This window comes from Pungitius pungitius, chromosome 3 (assembly GCF_949316345.1).
Source record: "Pungitius pungitius chromosome 3, fPunPun2.1, whole genome shotgun sequence".
Classification (NCBI taxonomy): Eukaryota; Metazoa; Chordata; class Actinopteri; order Perciformes; family Gasterosteidae; genus Pungitius; species Pungitius pungitius.
Window position 1 is genome coordinate 16220610 of NC_084902.1, and position 27929 is coordinate 16248538.

The 27929-nt window shown below is 42.6% G+C and overlaps 1 protein-coding gene across 1 annotated transcript; it reads left to right on the top strand.

Moving 5' to 3' along the window:
* Window positions 1-518: 518 nt before the first annotated feature.
* On the top strand, window positions 519-27929 carry gpr4 (G protein-coupled receptor 4). Its single transcript, XM_037473322.2, has 4 exons — window positions 519-682; window positions 22243-22949; window positions 24325-24589; window positions 25263-27929. Exons 2-4 carry the CDS (start codon window positions 22821-22823, stop codon window positions 25982-25984), a joined length of 1116 nt encoding a protein of 371 aa, XP_037329219.1. The 5' UTR covers window positions 519-682; window positions 22243-22820; the 3' UTR covers window positions 25985-27929.

Below are 27929 nucleotides of genomic sequence, written 5' to 3' on the forward strand. Positions count from 1 at the left end.
ATGGCCGATGTAGAAGTGCAATAAAACCAGTAAGGGGCCATTTACCACATTTCCAATGCAGAAAAAAACACCTCTGGCCAATGGGTGAGTACTTCATTAATGTCTAGCAGTGTGGTCTAGTGACATCTAGTGGTGTGGTTGTAGATTGCAACTGACTGAAAAACCCTCACTCTTCCCTTTTAAAAAAAAGAGAAGTTTACAAAAGCAAACAATAATTCTTCACTGATTAAAACTTGATGGCATATTTTGGTGCACATTTCTTGATTGGAAAAACATGATTTTCACTTTATGCTCTTGTGGGGCAGAAACAGAGAGAGAGAGAAAGAGAAGTAGAGAGAGAGAGAGAGAGAGAGAGAGAGAGAGAGAGAGAGAGAGAGAGAGAGAGAGGCGGCATTCTGCATGAGTTGAAAACTGTTCCGCCCTCTCTCTCACTCTTGCTCTCTCTCTCTCTCTCTCTCTCTCTCCCTCCCTCCCTCCCTCCCTCCCTCTCTGTGCCTCAGTCTACCGGCTGTCGTCGCTCAGTCTGCACCGTGCTGCTCTGTGGAGGCTGCTTAAACGGACCATCATCACTTCTTTTCTTCTCGTGGAGGTGGAATGAAATGAAATGACCTTTGCCTCTCCCTCTCTCTCTGGATGGATACGCGCTGTTGTTGAAGGTGACATTGCTGTCTGGAAGCTGAACGTGAGTAGACCGACGGTGCCTTTTAGTCTCTTATCTTTACTGATCTGTCACCACATGCATAGTGGAAGAAGTGAGAGTGAAACACCTGCTACTGAAAGCTAACCTCTGCTCTGTGTAATTGTAGGAATGTGGGCGTAAAGGTGTATTTTTAGACTCATTAGACACCAAGACATATTTATATTAATAGTTATGTTGTAAATATAATGTGGTATTGTAATTGTTATCTAGTGATATTCTAAATGGCCGAATAACTTAACAGATAAAAAAAGTGAATCTTCTGTTTTTAATACTCTATATATGTCACAGGAATATAAAAGATGAAAAAACTAGTTCATAAAGCTGTGTATTTATCTACCTATAGTAGTCCCTAAATCAATCAATTTCTCACCTATCCATCTATTTACACATTTCCTGTAGTTTTCCCGTTTCTGTTAGTATTCCTGGTGGTGGGCTCCTCAGGTCAGTTTGTCAGAGTATTCACATCCCATTACATTCAGTCACGCTTCGCTTGTGTTTACGGTCTGGATAAAATACACCACAGTAAGTGAGCAGAATAGCTCTTACTGTACACAATCAACTGTGGTCAGAGGGGTCTTACGCCATCACAGAAACAGTCCAGACATGCTGTGTGAGAACATCTGGGCTCTTTCCCCTACATCTGAACTCAGCTCTTCTCCTAAGTCGGACGTAGCTGACGCTCTTCACACGGCGTGACGTTTTTTACTCTTTGTTGTCCCTCCCATTAGCTTGTTGGATTGCTTTAGAAGGCGGCTGACGGGGGGAACTGGAACCGCTGACTGTACAGCACAGCGGCCACTTGTGTGTCTCGGACACAGCTCCAGGGGTTTTGACCGCATACAATTAATAAATTATGAGGCCGTAGAGCGAAATCAGCCGACCGTGTCACTGAGGCCCCCTGGTCCATCTCGCTCGGTGCAGAGAGAAAACACTTCTATTAAAAAAAAAATGTACTTAATGAATTACCAGAAAATAAATTGTTCTCCATATCTGAAATGACCCATGTCAAAGAATGCGTTGGCCTTAGGGAGAAGTTGGGTGTGATGTTATTCCTGGAGAGCATGTTTGTTGAGAAGTGCACAAATGGGAGTACGGATGGACCAAAGAAAATATTACATTTCTTTTTAAACACCCTAGCTCTGAGGACGGCAACGAAGGTCGGTCCAAAAATTCAGACTCAAATATCTGATCATTTAAGGGATTGCTACATCATTCGCTACAGATATCCTTGGGGCTCAGCGGATGAATCCTGAGGATTTGGCGGATCTCATCACAGTTCTTTCTTTTGAGAGCCACCAGCAGTTCAAAGTTTTCAACTTTTCCTGATAAATATCTCAAAGATTACATTTAGGGTGAGGAGATGAGAAGGCACCAACTAGAAAGAGAACAAGCAAACAAAGAGAGTGACTTATTTTTTAAAGGACATAATGAAAAGCAGGATGAACATGAATTGGGGGATGAAAATAAAAGCGAGGACAAGGCGGAGATATGGTGGATGGAGGGAAGAGGACAGGAGGGAAAGGAAAAAGGAGCATCACGGGGAGGGTAAATGTGAAAGAGAGAGAGAGCAGAGATGGTTTAACCTCCAGAGGAGTTCAGATAAACAGCACTTATGGGCCTCTGTGGTTAGGTAATCACTGTGATTAGAGGCCAAAATGCCTACAGTGATACTGTGGAGGAAAACGCTAACAGCTACCCTGACTGGAGGATCGACACCTACTGCGCTACTTCGTCACATGATTCTGCAACATAACATGGCATCGCACATAACTTGACAACCTGCTGTTTTGCGAAAAGTTTTCGAAATGTTTTTTAAAGAGGATTTTGTTCTACCAGATAAAAGTTTTGTGGGTTTTTTTATTGTTCAACTTTATGTAGTGTATGGGGGGCTTAGCTGGCTGAAAAAAACATCAGCTTGCATTATGCATCAAGATTGAAAAACTATAACAAAAAAATATATGGCCTCTATGATTGAGGGATTGTTTCCACGTCTGAGCAGCGATGGGGACGGCTCCACCAATGAGAGCAACTGTAAAAGGAGCTGACAGAGCTATCATTGCGAACTTTGGGGGGAGAAGGGAGGTATTCTGCTCGATGTTGAATCCTCATCGACCAAACAGCTGTTTGTAAGGGTTTGATTCCTAGAAAGGTTGTGGCGAAGAAACCGAATGAAGAGACTGCGTTCTGTCTATCAATTTTCTGGGCTCTGTTTCAGCACTATGGACAGCACCCCCCTCACGCGCCACCCCTCCACACGCAACTAGCCCCCTAATTCATGGTTTGGAGGGTTGACAATTCAACAGATGATGGTGGCTAATGTTGTTAAGCTTATTTCATTTTGAGAACAACATTGAAAAGGTTTTTTTGGCGACACGAAAATATTGAGTGAATGATTTGAAGTTCACGCTCCTTTTTCCCCCTACTAAAAAAAATTGTTGAATCCAGCTAAAGTAAATGCACACACACGTTGGGGTGATGGATGGACAAATTGATTCTTTTTGTCCAGTTCATTGTGATGAACATTAACGGCTTGTCTAATTGGATAATTGTTCAGGAGACAGATTCTGGTCTCTTAATTAGAGGGATGACTCATTGGCGATCTCTTTGGACCGCGGCTTGAGTCACACACACACACACACCGTTGGTTGTCACGGCAAAAAGACAATTATGGGTTCTCCCTAAAGTCTGTTTCTTTAGAAATAACTTTAGTTTCACTATGAACATTGAAACGTTGCATTGAAACGTTGTTTTTACCTCTACTGATACCAGGTGTGCCATTCTTTGACTCACTAGACATCAGTGAGAGGACGCTTTACTGATCCATCATATTCACAAACTGACTCATGATAAGAACATTTTAAGGCTCATTTTAGTTAAATTGGTCAAGATTTATAAGTAATCAATTAGTATCATTAAAAGTTGTGTGAGAATGAACGTAGGTGATTATAAGATATTTTCCTCCCCATAATAATCAAATCAAACTTGGAATTGCAACGTTGCAGTTGAATGACTCCACGAAGCAGCCTATTTGCGTTTCAGTTGACGGTAGCGTTGTGTTATTGTTGATATTCCACAGCCGTCATGGGTTTTACTATGTTCAGTGCCTTGTGCTGCTGCTGACAGTCCAACAACGCATCTAAATGCATGAAGGACGTGATGAGGTCTGTAAACCTTGTGAGCCCTGTCACACACAAACACACACACACACACACAGACACACACACACACTCAGATGTCTCCAGTGCGGACACAGTAGCAGCACCTGAGGCCAACATTACAGCAGTTTCATAGGGTCGATAACATCTCTCTCTCTCACTCTGTTTTTCCTCCATTCTTTCTCACCCATTAAACCTTTATCTCTCCATTGAATTTCCCTTTCTTCACCCTTCCTCATTTTATTTTCAAGATCAATGACTTTGTCTTCTATTCTTACTCTCTCTCTTTTCTTCTACGTTGTGTTTTCGGCTCATCGCTCCCTCTTGTTTGATTTATGTTGCACCGCTTCTTCTCTTCTCATCTCTTTCTTTTGCCTGGATCCAAAATTACACTCTTGGTATCCATTTAGCTCCCCCACTTTTTCATCCCTCACATTATCTGCACTCTCTTTACTCTTCTCTCATCTCCCTCTCTTTGGTCTCTCTCATCCCTCCCTCTTCTTTTCCTTAATCAATATTTTTCTTCTTTTCCCCCGTCTCTTATTTCTTCCTCCCATCTTCCTCTTTCAAGCTGCCCTAACAACACCTCATACTGTGTTCCGTGCTAAAAAGACTTCGTAGGCAGGTCCAGACTGAGGCGTGAATCCAACAGCAATAAACAAGATGGTCAAGAAAATATTAGGAACAGTCAAAGAAATAACTAGCAGAGTTGAAACAAGTGGATACGCACACAGAATAGTTTAAAGGTGTGTTTTCAAGCTCCTCCTCGCACAAAAGTGAAGCACCTTCAGCAGAAATGGAGCCAGGTTCAATGGATGTGCCGCTGCCTGCTTGAGTCAGCACCGCAATAACATAACAAGGCTTTTCTTTGTTTCTTGGTGCGTAGTTGTAGAGCTTTGGGTCAGACAAGCATTAATACACCATGAGATTAGTGGTCAAATGCCACTTTTGCTCTTATAACCCCACAAGATCATAGAGTTTTAGTAGTTAAGCTACGGCTAAACATGGATGATGTTTGACTTTTTAAGGTGATTGTTGGGTGTGGGTGAAAGCAGAAGCAGGAGGACTCAAACGCAGACTTTTCACAAAATGTATTTTTTAATAAATCCAAATCCAAAAGGGGACAAAACACCGACAGGGACCACATCCACTCGATCAGGCATGCAGAACATACAATGACACGACAAGGGACACAGGTGGAAACAATCATGGACACGGCAGACAATCACAGCGGAAGACAGGACAAGGCAAGGAGTGAAGTTAACCCAGGGACATGAGAGACATGACACTAAAAAATAAAGACAAAGACATAAATAAGACATGGACCCAAACTGTGACAGCGATGTTTTGAGGAGAAGATCTATTCTTCTCAATTTCAAACTCATATGCTTAAATAATATTCATAAAATTAAGAAAATAACATACAACAATTGACCCTTTATGTGTTTTTGTTTGTTTGCATGTGTGTTGAATTTGGAATGAATGTGTGTTTTTAACTCTCTTTCACAACAGTTGCTGCTCAATTCTCTGTTGGATGTTTTAGTGACGTAGATTATTGAACATGACTGGATTTTCATCTCAGAGGATGAAAATAGGGCAAGAAGAAATACGATCCGTCAAATAAAATGTGTGTGTGTGTTCGTCCCGGCACGTCTGTGTGTATGATGTTCAATGTCAGATACATTATGCTGACATATGGATGGACATATGGAATAATTTGTAAAATGTCAAACTCGTGGTCCGCGGGCCAAATCCGGCCTGCTGTGGGGTCCAGTGCGGCCCGGTCTGGGCGGCCCGCCGGATGACTTTTCTATTGTGAGAATTACACAAAGGTCCCCACGCATGCGCGGTTGCTTCTGCTTTGTATGTTTTTATCAATTCACTTTGCTTCTGTGCCATTATGTCCCCAGCATGTACATTCAGTGTGTTTATCTGAGCTGAAGAGAGCTGAGGACAACAACAAGGGCAATGAGATCATCGAGAGTGAACTGAAACTGGAAACCTGCAGATCCTGAGAGCGTCACGTCACAGGGGTTGCTCGAGTCAATCCCAGCTAACATCAGGCGAGAGGCGTCAGTCAATCGCAGGGCATTGACACAAACAACCATTCACATTCACACACCTACGGGCAATTAACAAAACCCCTGCAGCATGTCTTTGGACTGTGGAAGGAAATCAGAGGACCCACGGAGGCCCCACACGCAGACACGGGGAGAAGATGTAGGCTCCTCACAGAAAGGCCGCTGGGTGGTGGTTCCGAATCTCCTTGCTGTGATGCAACATTGAACAGTACTAACCACCGTGCCGCCCTGCATAAAAAAAGGACGAAGTGCACGTACGGCAAGAGACAAATTGCACAGCAAATTCATAGATATAAACAGAGGCACAAAGAGACACGTTTTCTACTAAAGGCCGTCATCTACCAAACAAACCACATTGAATTGAATTGCTGGAGGGAAAATATAGCTGCAGCTGGTTTTCTGTTGCAAACTTTATTGGAGTTGAAATTTATATTATATTTTAACTCCCGAGGCTCTGCTCACTCGCCTCCAAACGAGACAAGAGAAACCCACCAGGGCAAGAGAACCCCACGTACTCCAAGGGATCATTTGGTTACTGCTCAGGAAATGGATATGCATAAACATTGAAGTAAATATTGCCATCAGATCCAGAGGAGGATTGTTGATGCCGTAAACAAAAATGAAATTGTTCTGAACTGGAATACGTATCCAGAACTACTGTACTTCCTCCTGCAGTGGGTTGTAGGCGTGTCTTGATGACCACTGGTCAAGTTTATAAGGATTAATTTATTTATTATTGTTAGAGTTACATCCTGACATCCTGCTTGAGCAGCATGGAGACGGACAGCACAAACGACAAGGGTCTAGTCCCTACGCGTATGATGCTGTCGATTGATGTAGAGTTTATGGTAGCATGGTCAGATTATAAATAATGAAGTTATCCATTTTCTCACAGGAACCTTTACGATTTAAGATCAGATTATAGAAGCGGGAATCAAATTAAAGTTATACTCAATTTTCATGAAGTGAAAATATATTTGATAAAGCATTCTCACCCTCGTATTTTTTAAATAGTGCATTACAGCCTCATTGATGACATTTACAGTACATTAACACTAATACAGTATATGCACACTAATATTCCACTATTATTCTGAAAATGACAATATTCCAGATTTAGCAGAACATTGGGGTTGTTCATACCGCTATCCAGCATGGCATCGTGTCCCCTCTTAACATACTCTCCACAAAATAACCATACTCTGGCGAGTTTTAATTTGCTGTAACGTATCTTTTCCCCCACAATGGCAGCTGGTTTGATTTGTTGAGTGCTCCTGATTTGACCTCACTGATTAAAGCCTGACTGACCGCCAGCTACAGCCTCAGGCTGACGGAGAGGCCTGTTTATTATTAATGAAATTCAAAATATACTAAATAATACTGAGGTATTTTGGATTCCAAAAGCTTTATCTATTCTGCCAAGAGGAGAGTTCCAGTGTTACTGTTTTATTTTTGGAGCCCATGATCCTGTGACTAACTGCACAATCCATACACATTTTAGCTAATAATATGATTATATCCTTTAGACCAGGAGTGTCAAACTTATCTTAGGAATGGGGGCCACATACTGTCCACTTTGATGTCACGCGTCATTTTCAAGTATGCAATTTATGTCTTCCTTACATATATATTTTTATTATATTTATAATAGATTTGACAAATCGGCAATATTTGTGTTTCTGAATTATGGAATATAGCCAAATGCTTTTGTAAAATAAGATACCTGTGCCTAATAGGCTTTTCCTGAAGGTCCTCTGCGCCTGTCAGCAGGTCTCAGCTGGGCTTGGGCCAGGCCCAATAGAGGCGAGTCTAAGAACCAGTTTAGCCAATTACTGATTAAAGATAGAATTGAGTGACATATCATTCAGCCAATCAGCTTCCTAAAATAGATTCAGCCTTGGGCCATCATTATCTGGCCTTGAGGCTGCGCTCTTGTCAGGGCAAGTCTCGTGAGGCGTCGTATTAACGGCATGACAATGGCGAGCACAAGCAGTATTTGGCAAATAAACTAGAGTTAAAACAACTGGGCCCAGATCAACCTGACCTCACGATCAGTCAACGGACTGGCGTGAAAGGGATGTAGCACATGCAATGTAGAGATGCTACACGGGAAGGTTTAGCTAGCTGGATGCATTCGTGCTAAAGCCATCTTTTGATTCCCATACTTGGTTATTAAACCAACAGGGACTGATCCAGTGGTACATACACAAGTTGGAATACACAAGAAAGTCAGGAGAAACACAAATAACTCCATCAAGCTCACTGTATTTTGGGAAAGTTTACATCGCTCCCCAGCTGAACAACGGATACACGATTGTGGGGATTTAAAGCACAACAAGGAGGTGGATGAAAACAGGCACGGTTATATGTAGCTGAAGTTTAAAGAGGAAAAACATTTTCAACACTTCAACCCTCCGTGCCCTTATGTCCTTCAACACCAGCAACCAGAATAGGAGAGACCAATCAGATGAGAAGAGACAAAACAGGAAGCAGCCACATCCTGGCAGCAGACCGGTGCTGTCAAACTCCCATGCAGACACACGTAAACACATACACGTTTGTTGTCTTAAACTATTCATTGAGTTAAAACGCTCCATGGCTGCTAACTGTAACCCTATTACACAATATGACTCAGCCCAACTGCTGCCGAGTCTGACCGTAATCCCAGATCCACGTCATGACCCTCACACTGACCTCTGAAGGGCTGGGAACCAGCCGTCACTCCACAGAAACATCTTCACTTTCCAGGTTCAACCAACTTCTGGTTCTGCTCTGACTAATAATTACATTTACACCCAAATGAAACAGATATTTCTTCAGCACTTCTTTTATGGCCCTGGTTGGTTCATACATATTATATATTATAAAACATCACTTGCAACATTTGTCTCACCTGATCATTTAATCCCTTTTCTTTACTTAGGCAATTTAAATAATCATGGATTACTGTGTTACCAAATCAGGTTTGGCTGCTATTTCAAATTCATATATACTTCTTTGCATGCGTTTCTACATTTTTGTTGGTCGACATTCTTAGTTACTATCTGAAAAAGGGATATAGTCTCAAAAGCTCACTCATCCACACACCCCAACATACCCTCAACTCAACAGAAATTCCAACAATCTTTGTGTGCTCCCTCTCTGTCCCTGTGACACCCACCCACCCACATACACATACACAATAACAAACTCGGAGCTCCAGTGGGATTAGTCTGGTAGGCAGTGCATCCGAAATGGGTGGAGGTTTCCAGCAGCCCATCATTAAAACTGCTGACACCTCCACATTCAAACCTCCACTGGGATATCATTTGCCTGAGGTGCAGAGCAGCAGCTGAGAACAAACTGCTGTGTCCCAAACCACTTCAGACTGCACAAGGAAGACAGCGGGCAACGATACGACAGGCCCGACTCCCTTATCGGCAAACACGCCAGCTTGGTCAATGTCCCTACGCTTCCAGTTATGACGCTCCAGGCTACCCTATTGCATTAGTTTTAAAAATTAAAATCCAACATACATGTCCTTATATTTAAGTTCATTGCAACAACAAAACAACTCAGTAAGATTGCGGTTTGGGTTAAATAAGTAAATATTTTTCGTATAATAACCATGTTGGCATTGGATAAGTCTAGAAGACACAACACAAAATTACAGTTGGAATAGTGAAGGGCGCAACCCACAAGAGCGGTCTCTTGGGTGAACGTCCTGTTTTTGTTTGACTTCTCTATTCTCACTTTTGTGCTACGTATACTACGTTCATTGCTTTGACTAATACGAACACAGATGGGTGTAAATTGGAGTTAGTTGAAAGCCTGGTGCGGTGGGTCAGTGCGTCAGGATCAGACCCCGAGGGGCACTGACTAAGTACTGGGTATTTGGCATATTGGGAGTGAGACCAGGTTGCATTTCCTCGTTGAAAATAATGATTACCTATATTTGCCACGCGTAAAGAATGAAAATGCCTTCCCCACACAAGCCTATGGACCAAAAATAAACCAAGAGCACGCCCACAACAACATATGATCCAAATGTCATGGTTGAAGATGACGGACTGTTTACACAATCCTTTTTTCTTCTAGATGTGGGAAAGACGTTCAAACTAAATCTAGTGGCACAAATTGAATTTGCATTTGTCAATGTGCAACGCAAATGTTGTACCTCATGGGGCTGGGGTAAAAACAAAATCAAATGTGGACATTCATAATGTAGCCAAATTATTTTTTTAAATCACTCCCATGAAAACAATTAAAATCTTTCCCACAGGTGCTCAGCTAGAAGGAAACAGTATCATACATCATGTCATGAGTTTTGGCTGCTGCAGAAAAGAGAAAGAAAATAACTTCAAACACACACACACACACACACACACACACACACACAAAGTGCCTCATTCATTCCTATCCAGAAGTACAGTAACAAGCTCTGGTGATATGATCAAGGCCAAATTGGGACTTGTCCAATAAAGAACGATGCGGGAAACGTCACAGGAAAATGTGGCACTTTTATTGAAGTCATTAATTTTCCCTGCGGGGCGTAATGTTGAGCTTACGAGGCCTTTGAAACATGGCCGGCTGCACAGCCACCCGAGCATGAAATGAACAGTGAGGATTAACAACCTGCCTTCCCCTCTGTCCCTCTGCCTTGGGCACTGGGCATCTAGCGTCTTTCCAGTTTCACTTCTTTTTATTTCAACTCACTTCTTTCTTTGTACATCACTCATGTTCTCTTTTCTTCTTCCTCGTGCTGTTTGCTGACTTTCTCGGTGTAACTGGTGGTCAGAGTGTAAAGTACAAACAGGCTAAATCCATTAGGAGGTTAATGGGTTGCAAATGAGCCTATGCACAATGCCTTTGTAGCTGCAGCATATACAGTAGGCTTGCACCAAAACTGAACATATTGAAGCTGCAGCAGCTCCAACAGCATGTGGATACATTCCGGTTCATTGGTGGTGTCTTGTCCCTAAGCCACTCTAGATTGCTGATAGTGAAGACAATGTGGGTATATATATAACTTCTCGTTTTAAGTTACACCAGGCATATTTCTTAATTCCCACAAAATAGAATGTAATGATTGTAACGGAAATGCAATTTAAAGAAGAGAAAGGTGACAATAACCAAGCAGGATGTAAAAGAACAGGTTCTAGAAATCTCAATGGAACACCAAGAACCTTTGTCTTCAGTTTTTGTAATTTCCTCACTTGGTTGATTATTAGGTTTTCCAAGTTTATGTTTGTATGAGAAAACTATTGAACCGACTCGTCAAATACCAAACAGACCTTTATTTTGAAAAGACAATGCGGGCTCTACAAAGCTGTGGGTGTTTGGTGAACACAAACTGTACTTAACTACCAACAAATATAGATTTCCATTACAATTAAAAAATATTTTTTATGACAACAAGATATGGGGAGACATGGAAAAGGAAAAGATGTTCCCGGAATAAAGTCTGGCGATTTGTTGGCTGATTCACTCCACAAAGGATCAAAGCTCCTGTTACTGCGTGGAGTACACCCAGTATGAATAACCAATCAGGCTGTCTTTGTTTCTTTTTGTGACTTTGTTTTACTGTAAACAGCCTGCAAGTCAGATGTGGATGTAAATAGAGCTTGTTGATTGAGCTTTCACTTCCTGCAACCCATTTTTAGAAACAGGGAGTAAGAACCATGAAAGAAAGGCAAACTCTTGAGCGTGTGCTGTACATTGTAGAGTGACATGGAAATCTGCAGTAAGTTAACCAGTTTGGCACAGCACCTGAAATTCCTAAAATATTTTTTCGCAGTTATTCATGTGAGAAAGCAGGAAGGAACCCGTTCAGGCAGTGAACAAGGTCAGGTATAAATCTGAAGTCTTGGAACAGTTTTGGGAAATTAGTTAGATCTACAAAGACACTCAAGGAAGGAAAAGAACTTGTGTTTTCATACCTTTCATTCTTTTCAGTCGCAGCTGTTCTAGTGTTGACAAAAAGGTCTGGAAGTTCAAAGTCAGCGGTTTTGTGCTCCAATCGGTTTGAGCAGCTGCTACTTGGAGGGTTGTGTGTGGAGGCTCAAATTTGGCAGGAACTCAAACCCAGACCGCGTTGCAACAGATAACGTAAGATATCCGTCAACGTGTGGATGTTTTCTGGCATCTTTCCATTTACTTCACACTCTTCTACACTCTGTCCTCCTTACACCATCCATGTTGCCGTTCACAGTGGGGATAGGTGGAGGATACACCATTCTTAGAGCCCTACAATTTCTGCGATTTGGAAAACAATGATGATGAAAATTGAAATAGCTGAAAAAGCTGTAAAACTTGCCAAAATGTGGAGGAAATTCATGAAAATCAGGGTTCCAGTGCCAACATGAGCATATTTTACCCAGCACCTACCCAAACATGTTCTCACTCTCTGCCCTTCAAAGACTGACACATGTTAAGTGCCTCTAGAGATTGTTACACTATGTAACTCTTCAGTACTCATTACATGGATGCAAGTGTCCTCTCAAAATTAACTTATGCTTTAAAAAGTTGGGGGAGAAAGTGTTTGCATTTTTACTTTCAGTTTCACAGGAACACTAACACCGGGCATTCTTGATGAAGGTCCTGTGTTTGTTTGACCCGTCCACCACCACCACTTCCGCCTGCCCCGGGCGACAATAACACAATTCACACACATCTCGTTTGGACCTACTGTCCATTATTAACGCAGGAGAGTTCACGTTGACGTCCCATGCAGCCGCTAAAGGGGACGTCAATTCCAAATGCATGGATACCCACAATGCTGAGGTTTTCTGGTTCCTTCACGAAAATTTAATAAATCCACAAAATCATCAAAAACTTTTGTTGCGCTTCTATCTCATTTCATTGTCAACCTCTTATCGGGGTCGTGGGGGGGCAGCGTTTCAAGTAGGGGACCCCAAACTTACGTAACATTGGCTCCGTTCTACGTCCCTCTCTCTCGTTTAGCAGGTTGATAATGTTCAGGACGACAGACACAAGCAGTATTGTGGTTTTCATTTTTATTTTTAAATCTTTCTTTCTGTCCCTGCTTTATTGAATGTTGTACTCTCACTTTAGTGTCCATCTCCATTTCTTTTGTCTTTCTATATTCCTAATATTATGTTGTGAAAGGTTTTTACGTATGTCTACATTATGTTTGGCCTGGATTACTGTCATACGTTATTCCAATCACTGAGGCAGGGCATCAATGACCATGTTGAGAGTCCTTAAAAGCAACCCAAAGGCTTCCTTTGAATGAAAGGATTTCTTGGCTACAAACGTTGACACTTTGTGCTCAACGCGTGCCGCTGTCTTGTCACTGTAGCGAAGCTCGCCACTGCGGTGCCACTGGCTTGCCACAGTCAGTAGTTGCGCCCGCCGAGCGAAAGCTGAGATGACAGGAAGCTATTGTGCAGCATTGTGTACCCAGCAGACAGATGTATGGAAAATGGATCATGTTCTCAGGGCCAGTCTCATGACTCAGCTGAGCGGATGATGATGGGCTGGAAGCTGTTATCATGCGGGCGCTCTCCGTCTTGTTGTGATCTGCTGCCCTCAGCAGCGCTGTTCTCTTGCCTGACATGTTGTGCGGTGACGGACTGTGTGTTCAGGCCTCACCATAACAGCAACACATCCTGTCTTCATGATCATTTTCACTGATGTTGTAGTTGTGTGGTAATAAGAAACATTATTGTTTCATCTCCTGGTGTTGGACTCTAAGTCGATCACAATATGACATCTTTAAAATTAACACTGAAACTGTCAAAGCATAGATGGGCAGTTAGGCATGTACTAGGGATTGCTGAATCCGACTGAACCCACAAATATAAACAGGTCCTGCCTAAAAAACATAGTTGAGGATTAGGATGAGAAAAATATAAAAAAATATTCTTGAGTCCTATTGTTCTCGAATATGTGTGTAAGTACATTGAGTAGATTGAGCCCCTTTAGATACCAGAGTCATATCCCTTCTGAATTCTTCAACACTCCCAAAAACCAACCGTTCGTCAATGGCCTTGAGTTTTTTTTTTAGGTTTATCAAAGTGGTAATGACAAAACACGTTGCAGGCAAATTGCTGGTACCAGTGCAGGTCAATATGACACACGGTGTGCAACAATTTCCTGCTGAACTTTACAAAAATGAGACGGGTGAGACTGTATGACAGACACGCTGGTCCCAGCTGATTACATATATGTACTGCTGCACTTTGCTGACTCACACTCTGCAGCAACATTGGAGTCACATGCTACAGGGGTAGCTTTTGACTCCTAAGATATTTTCCAAAAACTGATTACCGTCCTGTGGACTGAGCCTTTTTTAATAATATGCTCTGGTTGTTTGGTCCACATATACCCCGTCATCTTCACTGTAATCTAATATGAAGTCATTGTCTGATGTGACTCACCTGTAAATGGATAACGGCTTTGATGGATGGCTGTAATAACTATGACAGCACCGCTGGTGACAACTCTCTGTCAGCACTTCCTACAAAGAATTTCAGTGAGGTGCTGGGCAGATCATGGGAACTGTAGCCAATGATACCATCAGCAAACTGTGAACTAAATGAACTTCATTTGAACAATTACAGTGTGGGTTCCAAAATTTGTACGATATATCAACAGATTGCTGAAACATTGTGGTCCCAACAGGACCCCTCGATTTGACAGCCTTAGCTGGACTATAAAGCTAAAGCATCCTAACACGCTAAACAACGAAGCTCTACTTTTGTTAAAGTTTACTTTGAATTTTTGCTAATTACTCCCATATTAGCGGGTTTGCCTTCTTCCCATCCACCAAAGACAGGCTCCTTAGGTTAATTGAGGACTCTAAATAAGGTGAATGGATACATAAATTTAGAAATATCAAGAAGATGCAACAGAAATAAAATAAATGTCATTTAATAATCATAAAAGTCGTAGACATAATGGGATTTTTTATGTTCAAAAATTGAAGGAATCCGGACAGACAGAAGACATCAAAAGTATTTAATAAGGTGTTTAATAAGGTGTTGTCCTAAAATGAACATCTCAGCTGAGGAGCCTCTGGTCTCTGCCCTGCAGGTCACAGGGAGTCCTTTGACCACCCATAGTGGCCGTCTGTTGATTTAATTTATGCCCCTGATGACGGCTTTCTTTCTCTGGACCGTTAGTGATGCAGCAGTAGCATCTTGTTGTATTTTACTTCAACTTATGAGAGCACAGTTGACTGTAATGCTGTAGCCTTTAGCATGACCGACAAAGGGTAATTTCATTAGAAGCCTGTCATGTCTAAATCAGATTTGTGAAATGTTTTACAGCTGGTTAAAGACTGCAGCGGGTGGCATCGACCACTGATCCCCATCCTGCCTTTTGTCTCCATGTAACTCCAGTGTCTCTCCTAGATTTACAGCAAAAGGTGCCAAAGGGTGTTTGGGAGATGCATCTTAACGGGAGCTCAGCTGTTTGTGTTTTTTGATGCGTTAAGTTTTATATTTTGCTTTAATAGGGCTCTGGGGATTTACAGTGACTGCTAAAGCGGAGCGGACTCCCACAAGCCTCACAGGAGGAAAAAAAAAATACAAACAACAAGCTTCAGCCATCTGGAGGCGTCTGTGTGCATGAATAAACTGAGGTGTAACTTAACCTACAACATTAGTTTGTAATACCAAATATTATGTATATATATAATATGTCTTAAATTCAAATTGCGCTTGAATTACAGAGGTACAAGTGCACACAGTGCACACAAACACACAGAATGAATGCCAAGTTCAGCCTGACCCAGTCACTGTGTCTGCACTTTCTGCCATAGAGATGATATGTCAACGTTCTTCCACCTCTCCTCTCCTTGTCCCCCTCTCCTCCTGCTGTGTTTATTGTTGCGGGGCTCGATTGGATGATGCTGGGGCTTTTCCCACCACACTTATGGGAGCTGACACCGAGCCACCGCCTCTTCTGTTTACAAGTCATTATGACAGTTGGGTCCCCGTGGGACGCCCGGCTCAAGCTGAGGACAAGAGACGCGGCCCAACTGTTGTCTCCGACGCTGTTGGCAACTGTGGCCGTTTCACTTTAGCTCTTTTTGCAGTTTTGTGAAAGGACTGAAGGGGATGGAAATCCTGCGGCTTGGTAGCAAAGTGCCCTAAAAAGTGTGGACTAAATATTAGAAGCACCTTTCGGTACAATACCAAACAGATCATCACCACAAACGGCAGTCTCTGGAACAAACCACAGACCACTATAACAATCCAGACAGTAATTTATGAAGAGCTGTATTCAATAGTATTAGGTTTACTTCGGAGGACCCGGTAAACAGCAGTAAAAAAAAAAAATGAAAAAAAGAAATCCCTTGTCATCCAGCATACACTAATTTCAGATGATCCCTGAAGGTCTGTCAAAGGTTTCTCCGAAAAACATTTTTTTTTTGTTCAAACATGTAAATGCATCATCAACATTCTAAACATGAATTATAAAATACCTGTGACCAATACTCAGTTTTACCGACATAACCCGTTGAAAGACCTGTTTGATTCTGCAGGTATTTGTGCCTTCTTTCCAAGACGATGCAAAGAGGATTTTTTTAAACCTGATAGTTTTCTGATTGGCTAAATCCAAAACCAGGCATTTTATCATTGGAAACATCAAGAAGAAGGATTCTTTCCATATACAAACATTGGGGAATGGATACTGGGTTAAGGCTCATGTTCACTGTATGAGTTTTGAGCAGTTCCATATGAAAGTTGACACTTGGTGGTGGAATCTTCTTTGATTTTAACAATAGTGGGAACGGTGTTGGGCAGGGGTCTTCCACTAAAAGGTCCAGTTAGAGAAGAGCAAAGGTCCGGGAGATCATAATGTGACTACTTACTGTGTGAATAAATAGAACAATGGAGTTGTATCATCATCGTCGTCCAGTTAGTGACCTCTGGTGTACGGTCATTGTTTTGGTTAATAGCTGATGTGAAATGAAATCATTCACATCAATAGAATTATAAATAATCACTAGAGAATTCACAAGAAAAACAAACAATGGGGCATTACCCTAAAAAGGGACTAATAATCATACCATAAATCAAGTCTCATAATATTTACTCCTTAAGAGCCAGGAATTGAAGGTTTCAGTTTGTACACTGGCTATGTTTCCAACCAGCACCACGGTACATATACAGAGAGAAATCACTGAAACCGCTCCTTAAAGTATATGGGGTGAGTTTTTTTATATTACCAACTTGATACACACCTGCTTATAGATAGATTTTGACAAGGAGACATAGATTTGCTTTACTTTCTGGTTAAATGGGTGAGGGTACAAAATATGCACAGATAGAAACCTCAATATACTTGTATACTGCACTTGAGTTGTTGAGTTGTTCCCTTTGATGATATCATGTACTGTGCATCGTAGACCGGGATCTACGGTGGCCGAGAAGGTTCAGACAAATACAAATGCAACAACACAACCGCAAACGCCACAACACAACACGAACGCCGCAACACGAAAATACAAAAGCCACATCACAACTGCAAATGCCACAACGCAACACGAACGGCGCAACACAACACGAAAGCGAAAACGGAAGTAGCTGCCCACGGGAGCGAGCGTATTTTGGAGGAACGCCCACGGGAGCGAGCGTATTTTGGAGGAACGGAGCTGGAGGATGCCAGATCGTTTAAGAAATAAGTGAAACATGATTCCTTGCGGCTACAGTTAAAGTAAGGAATCATGTTTCACTTACTTCTTAAACGATCTGGCATCCTCCAGCTCCGTTGTTACGTGCCGACTGGTTTTTGAACCTACTGGTTTGGCTACGCGTTTAGATGTTATTAAGAGAGTAATCCTACTTGGGCAATGTGCTAGAAAACCTGACAGAACTATGTATTTCACGCTGCGCCACCAAAAACCAGTTGTCTTGGCTCACCCTGAACCAAAAGATGTTCTTGCCACTGACGATTTGCAATTTCATGATAAGTAGTGAAATCAGTAGCGGCATTTGACAGCTCTGTTGGCCAACGGCGTAGCGCCGCCGTCTTATAAAGATTTGCTATTTTGCTCGACTGCGGGTTCGAATCCAGGTTGTGGCGATCTTTTAATAAACGTATGTTCTTTTATTTATTTCTTTATACGTGGCAGTGATGTAGTGCTCACTTATACAATCATAATCGCTGCATTGGATATGGGATGCATTTTGAACATTTTCAGCAATATGTTTGCGAATGTGTGACGGATCAGGTGACCGAGGCAGACAACATCTGCCGCTGTCGGGGCAAAACAAACACGCACGCGTAGCCAAACCAGTAGGTTCAAAAACCAGTAGGCACGTAACAACGGAGCTGGAGGATGCCAGATCGTTTAAGAAGTAAGTGAAACATGATTCCTTACTTTAACTGTAGCCGCAAGGAATCATGTTTCACTTACTTCTTAAACGATCTGGCATCCTCCAGCTCCGTTTCTCCAAAATACGCTCGCTCCCGTGGGCGTTCCTCCAAAATACGCTCGCTCCCGTGGGCAGCTACTTCCGTTTTCGCTTTCGTGTTGTGTTGCGCCGTTCGTGTTGCGTTGTGGCATTTGCGGTTGTGATGTGGCTTTTGTATTTTCGTGTTGCGGCGTTCGTGTTGCGTTGTGGCGTTTGCGGTTGTGTTGTTGCTTTTGTATTTGTCTGAACCTTCTCGGCCACCGTAGGGATCAGTGTGGACCAGACTGTAATTATTGTTGCTTTCAGAACGAAATATGCAAAATGTATTAAACAATATTCAGGGTGCAAGATGCGACTCAGGTGTGAAATATACACTGAAAGTAGAATACACAATAGCTAATTGGTGACACACAGCCAGGTGAAGATGACAAACTGCAGCTCACACTCTGGTATTACAAAGATATGTTTGACCTCAATCGAGAAGGCTTGCTTTAAAATTCAAAATATGTTTGTTTTGAGATTTTATTCATCTTCATTCATTTTGGAAGATCACCATGACCCTCTGAGTCTTTGCTCTTGCAGAACCTTCCACTGATTTTGATATATTCCCCTGGGACCTTCAAAAATTACCCCAGGAGATCTGATTCTTTTATCTTATTTATAATAATATGAGACTCAGTAGCTTGGTGAAAGAAATGGTGAAATCACCCTCTTCTCCGAGAATGAACAACTAGCACCAGTGCCAAATGACACAATCCACAGGCCTGGAGATGTCTTTAAGTCCCCAAGGACAATAACTAAGGAATCCGGGTGGGTCTGTTCCACACAGTATCTGGTTGGCAAGTGTTCGCTGCGCGTCCTGCACGCTGGCATGCGGAGGAACGTTAACGCCAACCAGTTTGAATGAAGCAAACTCAAGGGGGACTAGAAGGGTTTACAGTTCATAAGGATTCCAGATGAGGACGACAGTATTGTTGGATCACTGACACGTTGTTGCACCAGCTGCTGTTGATTAAACAACAACAACATTCCTCCATCGTTCGCCTTGCCAGAGAGCGCTGCGTCGCGGCCTGCTCTGAGCAGCTGGGAGCCCGCCAGCCAGAGCGCGGAGCCCGTGTGCGAAGACGCGCGCCTTCCTCTCCTGCGCTTCGCTGCGCGAGTGAAGGTGAGCCCGGCTTTCACTAAGTTGTCCAGTAATTCCCTCGCCTGTCATGGTTTTCAGTGGAAAACCCACTTCCCCAAAGCCTTCTCGTGTTTCTCAGAAAGGCCGCGGATGGCTGCCTCAGTGCATTGGTGCGCTTTGTTTTGTGTTGTTTTTGTTTTAAAGTCAGTTTTCTGCTATGATTCCTGGAGCTCTTTCACCAGAAACCAGCTCTTAAGCATCCGTAAAACAACTCCATGCAGTCTTACCTCCAACTGTTGTGCTCACCTCAGTAGTGCATACATGCTGTATTTGTTCTTTTTGAACACTGCAGTGCTAATCTGGCAGCACGGTTTTGCAGATTCTTTGTGTCCTTCTTAGCAGCTGTTGACCATGTGAATGGACTGAATAGCAGGTGACAAAAGACTAACGACTGCAACACCTGACAAACAATGGAGTGTTAAATAAGCAAAGCACTTTCTGTCTTTGAGTAGATCTCTTTTGGTTTGATCACTTGCAGTTTCTGCGTGCCGGCATAGCTCTGGTTCGACAGGACTCGGTCAGTAGAAACTCTGGTGTGAATTTGGAGCCGAACTACGGTCTCCCAGCATTTACATGTAGCGGACGTTAGAGGTCCGTCAGTGCATAAGTGCAAGGACAGAATGTCCACAACTGTGCATCTTTGTGGAGTTAAACAAAAAGCCGCAGCTCTCGGAGGGCTGTTCCCACATCTCATAGAATCCCCTGTTACTAAACGCAACTAATTTGTATCTCCATCTGTTTTTGTTTTTCGCTTTTTTTTCTTTTTTTTCATCATTCTTTGTCCTTGTTTGTCCAAACCACGTTTGCGACGACACACGTTGTCCTCTCCTCCTGCGCTTCAATGCATGAGTGAAGGTGAGCCCACCTTTCACCAAGATGTCCAGTAATTCCCCTGCTTTCTCAGTAGAAGTCCCACTTCCCCAAAGGCTCCTCATGTTTCTCAGAAAGGCCGTGAATGGCTGCCTCGGTGCATTGGTGCGCTTTGTTTTGTGTTGTTTTTGTTTTAAAGTCAGTTTTCTGCTACGATTCCTGGAGCTCTTTCACCAGAAACCAGCTCCTAAGCATCCGTAAAACAACTCCTGCAGACTTACCTCCAACTGTTCTGCTCACCTGAGTAGTGCATATACAGCTCAGAAGTGCATATACAGCTCAGTAGTGCATATACAGTATGCTGTATTTGTTCTTATTGAACGATATTGGGTGCTAGAAAGGCTGGGTTGATTTTTTCAACTAATTGAATTCACGCTTTTACTTTGATAAATACTTAAAGGAAATGAGCCTGAAACATTTGTATCATTGCATTCCTGAGCAGCATGAGCACTGCAGAATGTGAAATACTACACAAAGAGCATTGTAAGAATGCTCAAATGTTTTAGTTCAAATTATGCTTTCAAATGATTAACTCTGCTGGTAATCCGAAAACTAACCAACCCCCCCTCAACCAGCCAGTTAAGCTCAATACACAAAAATATGTTATCAGGCAAAATAAGAAGAATTCCATCACAGGGCGTATTAGCGGGTGTAACGAGATCCACCCACTTGTACAACTGGACCATCCTACCTGACTGGTAGAACAGTCTTTTTTCTTAACTTTCATAAATATCAAAATGAATATAGAAGTACACAATAAAGACAAAACCTTACTACTTCTTACTAATTCTAAAAAGGTAACATTTATCCAGCTACTATCATGTTTTCAGTTGCAATCAGGCAACTGATGACACAGTACAGCCTGTGTTCTTCAGAGATTGGCTTCAATGTTTTAGGATTAATTTTAAGAGCACAAAAGTCAAAGAAATAAGCCAACTTGTCTGTAGTGGTCATTTGTCCTTGGGAATAATAAACTATTGGGTCAAAGGGTGACTGATGCACCACTGGTTTGTTTCTATTACGCAGCAAAAAGAGTTGATTTTCCGAGCAGGCTTTCCTTCTGTTTCATATTTATTTTGCTCACAAGACAGGCCAACATACACAGAAGAATAACTTGGCTTCCTTTCCTATGACTGCCTTCCTACACTGCTCTCCTATGCTGGTAAAAAGGAAATATATCACCCAAGTACATGCTGGTCCTATACCTGGCTATGCCCTTAAACAACCTCAAGGTGCCCACAGTATTACCCAATTAATTAGTAATTCAATTATCCACCAATTAACACTTGAGATTGAACATGAAGAAATTCTCCAAATCACAAGGCCTGTCATTGGTGTGGCTAGCTGGCTCGCTCTCTGGTACGAGGGACAAGGCGAACTAGCACAGGAAAAAGGACAAAGCGAGGCACAGACAATAAATACACACGTGGTAAGGGCACAGGTGGAAACAATCAGGGGCAGCGACGACAATCGGACCGGCACACAGTGGGACGGAGCAAGTAGCCCGAAACGAGAGGAAGGTTCATTTTCAAAATAAAACAGGAAATCACAAGACAACACAAACACAAGACAACCTGATTATATTAACTTAACACCGCTTCTTGGACATAACAAACTTCTGTAATAAAAGGGGCCGCATGAAATGACTTTGGCTCATCTAGCATGTTGGTATTGTTCGGAAAGTCCCTTATTTCATTGTTTTGAACTGCCTTATTTTTGTCTCTGTTTCGGGTTCTTAATAATTTTTTAGGTATTCTTATGAAATGCAACACATTTTTTTTTCCATTTAAAAAAATATGTCACGCTAGCACTTATATTAGAGGCATAAAAATAATAACCTCTTACTCCATCTCTCTCTCTCTCTCTCTCTCTCTCTCTCTTACAGTTCAGCAGTCCTGAGTAGACGCACAGTCTCTGGGCTCCATAGTGGTGAAGCTCTGTAAAGCCATTCCCGTGTTTCATCGAGACCTCAGGACACACCCACACACACATTGATGTCCAGCCTCTCCTCACTACAGTAGACCTGCAGACCTCTAATCTCTAAAAGATTGATGAGGTCCCGTTAAAGCGCAGGAGGCCTGGCAGAGCGTCGATAAGGCAGCTTCAATTTCACCACATTGGTCCCCTCGCTCCCTCTATTCTTCTCCTCTCCTCCTCCATGCTGAGGGATGCCGGATCTGGCTTTAAAGCGTGAGAGAGGATTATGACTCGCCAAGAGAAGGGCAGGAAAAAAAGGAATCATGAAATGCAACGGAATCGACAGCTCTGTTTTCTTCCATTGCTCCACGTTGGACAGCCGCGTGGTAGCCGAGCAGGATGCCAGGGTCGGCGTGTCACTGTCAAACTGCTGGAGCTGGAATAAAGTTAAACTACAGAGGGACAGCTGAGAGTTGCTAAACATCACACATCTGCACACACACGAAAAACAAAACTAAAAACACTTGGAGCGGTCCACACAGAAAAATGTGCAACATCTCATTCTGTGATGTGGACAGTAAGGTGGACCAGTTTTTCCAGCCAACGCTCTACATCATCGTCATCGTTCTGGGTCTGCCCACCAACTGCATGGCCCTGTGGGCTGCCTACAGGCAGGTGAGGATGACACACACACACACACACACACACATGGACACAGACACACGTTGAGTATGTACTTACTTCTGGGAGTCTATTCACCCACTGTGGTTAAGAGAGGGCTCAGGCCCCTCTTCCCAGAGATAGAGAACACAGCAAGCTCGACGTTTTGGGCTCAAAAAAGAAGGGGAAGCTAAGCTGGGAGCTACTTTCCTCCTTCCGAGCAGAACTAATGCCGGTTCGCCGCCCAACAGAGGAAACCTTTGTGAGTGGCCGCAGTACAGGTACAAAAGTGCACATAAACATAAACATTTTTGCGTTAAATAAATTATTTGAATTACCGAGCTTAGAAAAGCTTACAAAGGTGTCATCAAGAGTCACATAAAGCCACAATGATGCATCATGATACAACACAGTCCTAACGTCAGTAAAATGTTTTGTAGCAGATTACTTTTTGAAATCAAAATAATGTATAATGCGGTATTTTCCTGCCGGACACTTCTTGCCACATACACATCAACAAAGCACTGAGGCTGGTTTTCCCATACAGAATAAAACATTTCCAGTGTTTCCCACAGACTGCCAGTTTACTTTGGCAGCAGCGGACAGAATCGTTATTGACTTTTCAATAAAGCAAGTGCCGTAGCTCGTGTGAGTAGAGGACATTTCAACATATCGTTTCACTTCCATCTCAGCATCAGGGCGACTCCTCCAACTTTCTGAATTCAGGTCCAGCCTTCGGCCAAGCACAGCCCGACTCGAAGGAACACACGTGCGCCCTGTGGTGGGTGCATTGTGGTTCATTCACTGTGAGGCTGAGCGTTGCGAGCTTTTTGAATGACGATGCCCGAAATTAATCAAAAAAAGGATATACTTGAGCACTGTTTGATTACCCAAGGAAGTCCAAATATTAATATTGTAATAACATTGTGAATCAGAGCAGTCTCTTAGTGGACAAATCAAATTAGAAAAGCTCAATGGAAGGATAAGTTGAACCGCTGGTGAATTATCCCTGAGTTCACTTCATTATCAAGAACACTTACAGTACGAGTTTTTTAAGGCATGAAATATGTTTAACTGTATGAGACCCTAAACAACAATAATACAATCAGACATAATTTTTCACACTTTTTTTCTTCGGTTCAGAGGTTTTGACACTTCAATCAATTTTGAGCTGATGTACCAAATACACGTGTTATTTTCATTTTATAATCAGTCACATTTGAGATGCTTGCATAAAAAGCAAACAAAGACGCTATTTGTCTATTTTGTACTGAATTTCTACTTGTACAAACAAGCACAGGAGTTGAACAGAAGCCTCTTATCCCTCTCCACCATTACGCCAGTCGTTTGCTTTTTGATCTATTGGATCCTTTCAATTTTCTTCCTCCAGGTACGTCAACGCAATGAGCTTGGCATCTACCTGATTAACCTGTCAGTGGCTGACCTCCTCTACATCGCCACCCTTCCTCTGTGGATCGACTACTTCTTGCAGCACGATGACTGGATCCACGGTCAGGAGAGCTGCAAGCTGTTCGGCTTCATCTTCTACACTAATATCTATGTCAGCATCGCCTTCCTCTGCTGTATATCGCTGGACAGGTACCTGGCCGTGGCATATCCTCTGCGCTTCGCCAAGGTGCGACGAATCAAAACAGGTATGTTCGCTCAAGGATGTACTTTTGATGATGTATCCAACCTAAAACTAAAGAAGATAATGATCCCTGGCTAAGAGGGGAAATGTTGTGCAATGTTGTTAGCAACTCTGAAACATTTATGGATGGAAACATTTAAACTTTTTGGCTTCTGCTCTGATCTGAAAATGGCACACCCCTGATAAAAAAGTGTATTATCTTTGTAACTACTTTGTCTATTTGTACAATTTCGTTTGGGGGGATAAAGGGGAACCCTTGTAAGTGCTATAATGTGTGACAATTGGTGACTGTTAAAAAATATATCAATATTATGGTACTGGTTCTGACCATGTTTCTGGCTTGTTTGGGCCCCAATTTGGATCTGCTAGTCGCCAACGGGTTTGGGAGGAGAAGCAACTAAAGTTCCAATAAAAAAGAGTCAGTACTTTCTATACATACAGGGTTTATATTATATGTGTAAAGTCATGTATCGTCATGGATACGTTATTGTCCACTGGTCTGGTACTATTATTTAGTATCCACATGGAATCACTCAAACAATTGAAAGTTGCGAACTTTCATAGAGCCCTCTATTTTCTATCAACACAGTAAAACCTTGTTCAAGTAGGCCACGGGAATGGTACGTACTGCAAAGTATTTATCATTATTTTATTTGCCTGTCCTACTTTTCTTACAGCTGTCCTGGTCAGCGCCATGGTGTGGATAATTGAGATCATAGCCAACTCAGCGCCCCTCTTCCACGATGAGCTCTTCCAGGATCGCTTCAACCACACCTTCTGCTTTGAGAAGTATCCCATGCAGGACTGGGTGGCAGGGATGAACCTCTACAGGACATTTTTGGGCTTCCTGGCTCCTTGGACAGCCATGCTTGTGGCCTACCGTGGGATCTTGGTGGCGGTGCGCTGCAACGTCTCAACAGAGCGCCAGGAAAAGGCCAAAATTCAGCGTCTGGCGCTAAGTCTCATCTTGATCGTTTTGCTCTGCTTCGGACCGTACCACATCCTCCTCCTGGTGCGGAGTGTCATGTTTCTAAGGAAGCCGTGTGACTGTGGCTCAGAGGAGAACCTGTTTGCAGCGTACCACGTATCGCTGGCTCTGACAAGCCTCAACTGCGTTGCCGACCCCATCTTGTACTGTTTCGTCAACGAGGGGGCAAGGCATGACGTGGGTCAAGCCCTCTCGGCTTTGCTTTCAGCAGCTTGCAAGAGGGTCTCCTCTTCCTCACCGTCGCACGGCGACTTGCTCAACGCCGGCTCAGTGACTGTGGATACGCCGCTGTCAACCAAGAAGCAGTCTTGTGTGTACGCTGATGGAGCCAAGACAAGCAGCTACAAGACAGAACTGGTGGCTCTGAAGGAGGAGTGTCTACAGATGACCATCCTCGGTGTTAGGAAGTGACTTCAACCTGAGACAAGCAACACCTATTGTCTGTTGCCACATTGGAAGACCCAGTGAGATTTGTTGTTGGGCAAATTACTCGGATGAGTTTGTCCCTCGAGGACAGGTCATGTTGTAAACCTAAAGGGAATATCTGTTCTACAGCGTGGTTCTTTGTTGTGAATTTAATATTACATTCATGATTTCAACAAACCAAGCTTTATTTTGTCAGCCTGTCATCTGCAACGCATGCTTACATCAGCACGTCGACATGCTGTATTATCATTAATCCCAATGTGAAAGTGAAGCTGACAAAGAGTCCGGGGTTAGTTCTTACAGGTATCTTCAGGGAGTGTTGGACTAGAGGGAATTTTGAAATGCCTGTAGCGCTACATATGAAGGTTAGGGGATTGCCAAACTCCTCAGGATTCAGCCTCAGAGGACCATAAATGTCTCCACCAAATGTCCTCCAATTCCGCCCAGTTGAGGTTCTATATCTGGACCTAAGTGTAGATCGAAAGACCAGTTTAAGTCCCTCCAGTCATCCCACCGGTGATGCTAAAACATCTTATTAAGCACTACTTGCACAACTAACCGCAGGAATGATTCACAATGCCTGTGAAGACGTTCTTTAATGGTGAATTGGAATTATTTAAACGCTCCACATTCTGCATATTGAGTATTGTTCTGAGAGAGAGAGAGACCATAGGGAAGCTCAACTAGACAAGTTGCAGATGTAAAAGTTTTTGACAGACAAATGAAGCACGTGGTTTTATGGAAGAACAGCAGAAGGGTAAAAAATACATTACTTAGTAAAGCCTTATGAAGTACCTCAGCTTCTAAACTGTGACAGCAAGAAGTCTTATAGTAGAAGTATTTCTTATGTAATGTGAGCAATGTTCTTTCGATTTAAATTTCTTCGGGGAGCAAAATTCATCAGATCTAAGATGGATTCACAACCAAAGTTTTCATTTAGCTTGGATTGAAAGTCAAATATATCAGTTATTGCTGTCACATTTTGTTGGCAGTACCTTAAAGCGGAAAAACAGCCTTGACTGAAACTGTGTTCCCCCAGAACCATCAGTCAATCTCCTTCATCCTAAACAACATGCTTGGGCTTCAGTAAACACTGCCCACACTTGACCTGATACTGTTTGCATTCCTTTAAATTGTAACTTTAACCTCCCCAAACTTTGTGATCCATTTACAGCCAACTGTCTTTTGTAATTTATTTCTCATCACTCAGGTTGCACAACAACCAACTCAATCAGTTTTGTGTTTAAGACAAATTTCTCTGTATAGCAAAAGTGTGATGAGGAAATCAAGGGTACTTCACTGGATAACCACGTAAAATAATCTACAGAGAATGAAAAAAAGTGTGTAGGTATGTTTTTGTAGATAAAGCTGATATTGTTATAAATATGACCATTGTGATCCAACCATGAGCTACAATATATATATTTCCAAGTCCTGATGTCAAGTGAGGGGTGTCAGGCCTGAAAAAAACATAAAACTGTCCTGTGTTGGCAGCTTGTTTGAACATAGGGACCAAACCTTGTCTTTTTTATCACTCAACGATTCCCAATCTAATGTCCGCTTCTACGAGTGAGCGTTGAATACAGTGTCATTGCATACTGGACACAGTTGTCAGAGCGGATGCATTTTTAACTTATAAAGTCAAATTCAGGTGCTCTTCAGTTCCAATTCTCTCCATTGCTTTTTGTGTCCTTAGTGTTGAGTATTAAGGATAAATCAACTTTTTGCCTACATCATAATTTTATGTGGATTGACAGCGTGTTCATGTTGCAGATTTGCTGCCCTAAATCTCAGTTTTGAATAGTTAGAAATGCTGTGGAAAGTGACTACGTGATCCCCTGCAACACTTCTTCGGCATGAAAGCACTGCTGTACTCAGCGCAATGATGTTGAGGCGGGGGGGATTTTCTGTACACTTTCGTTTGTCCACG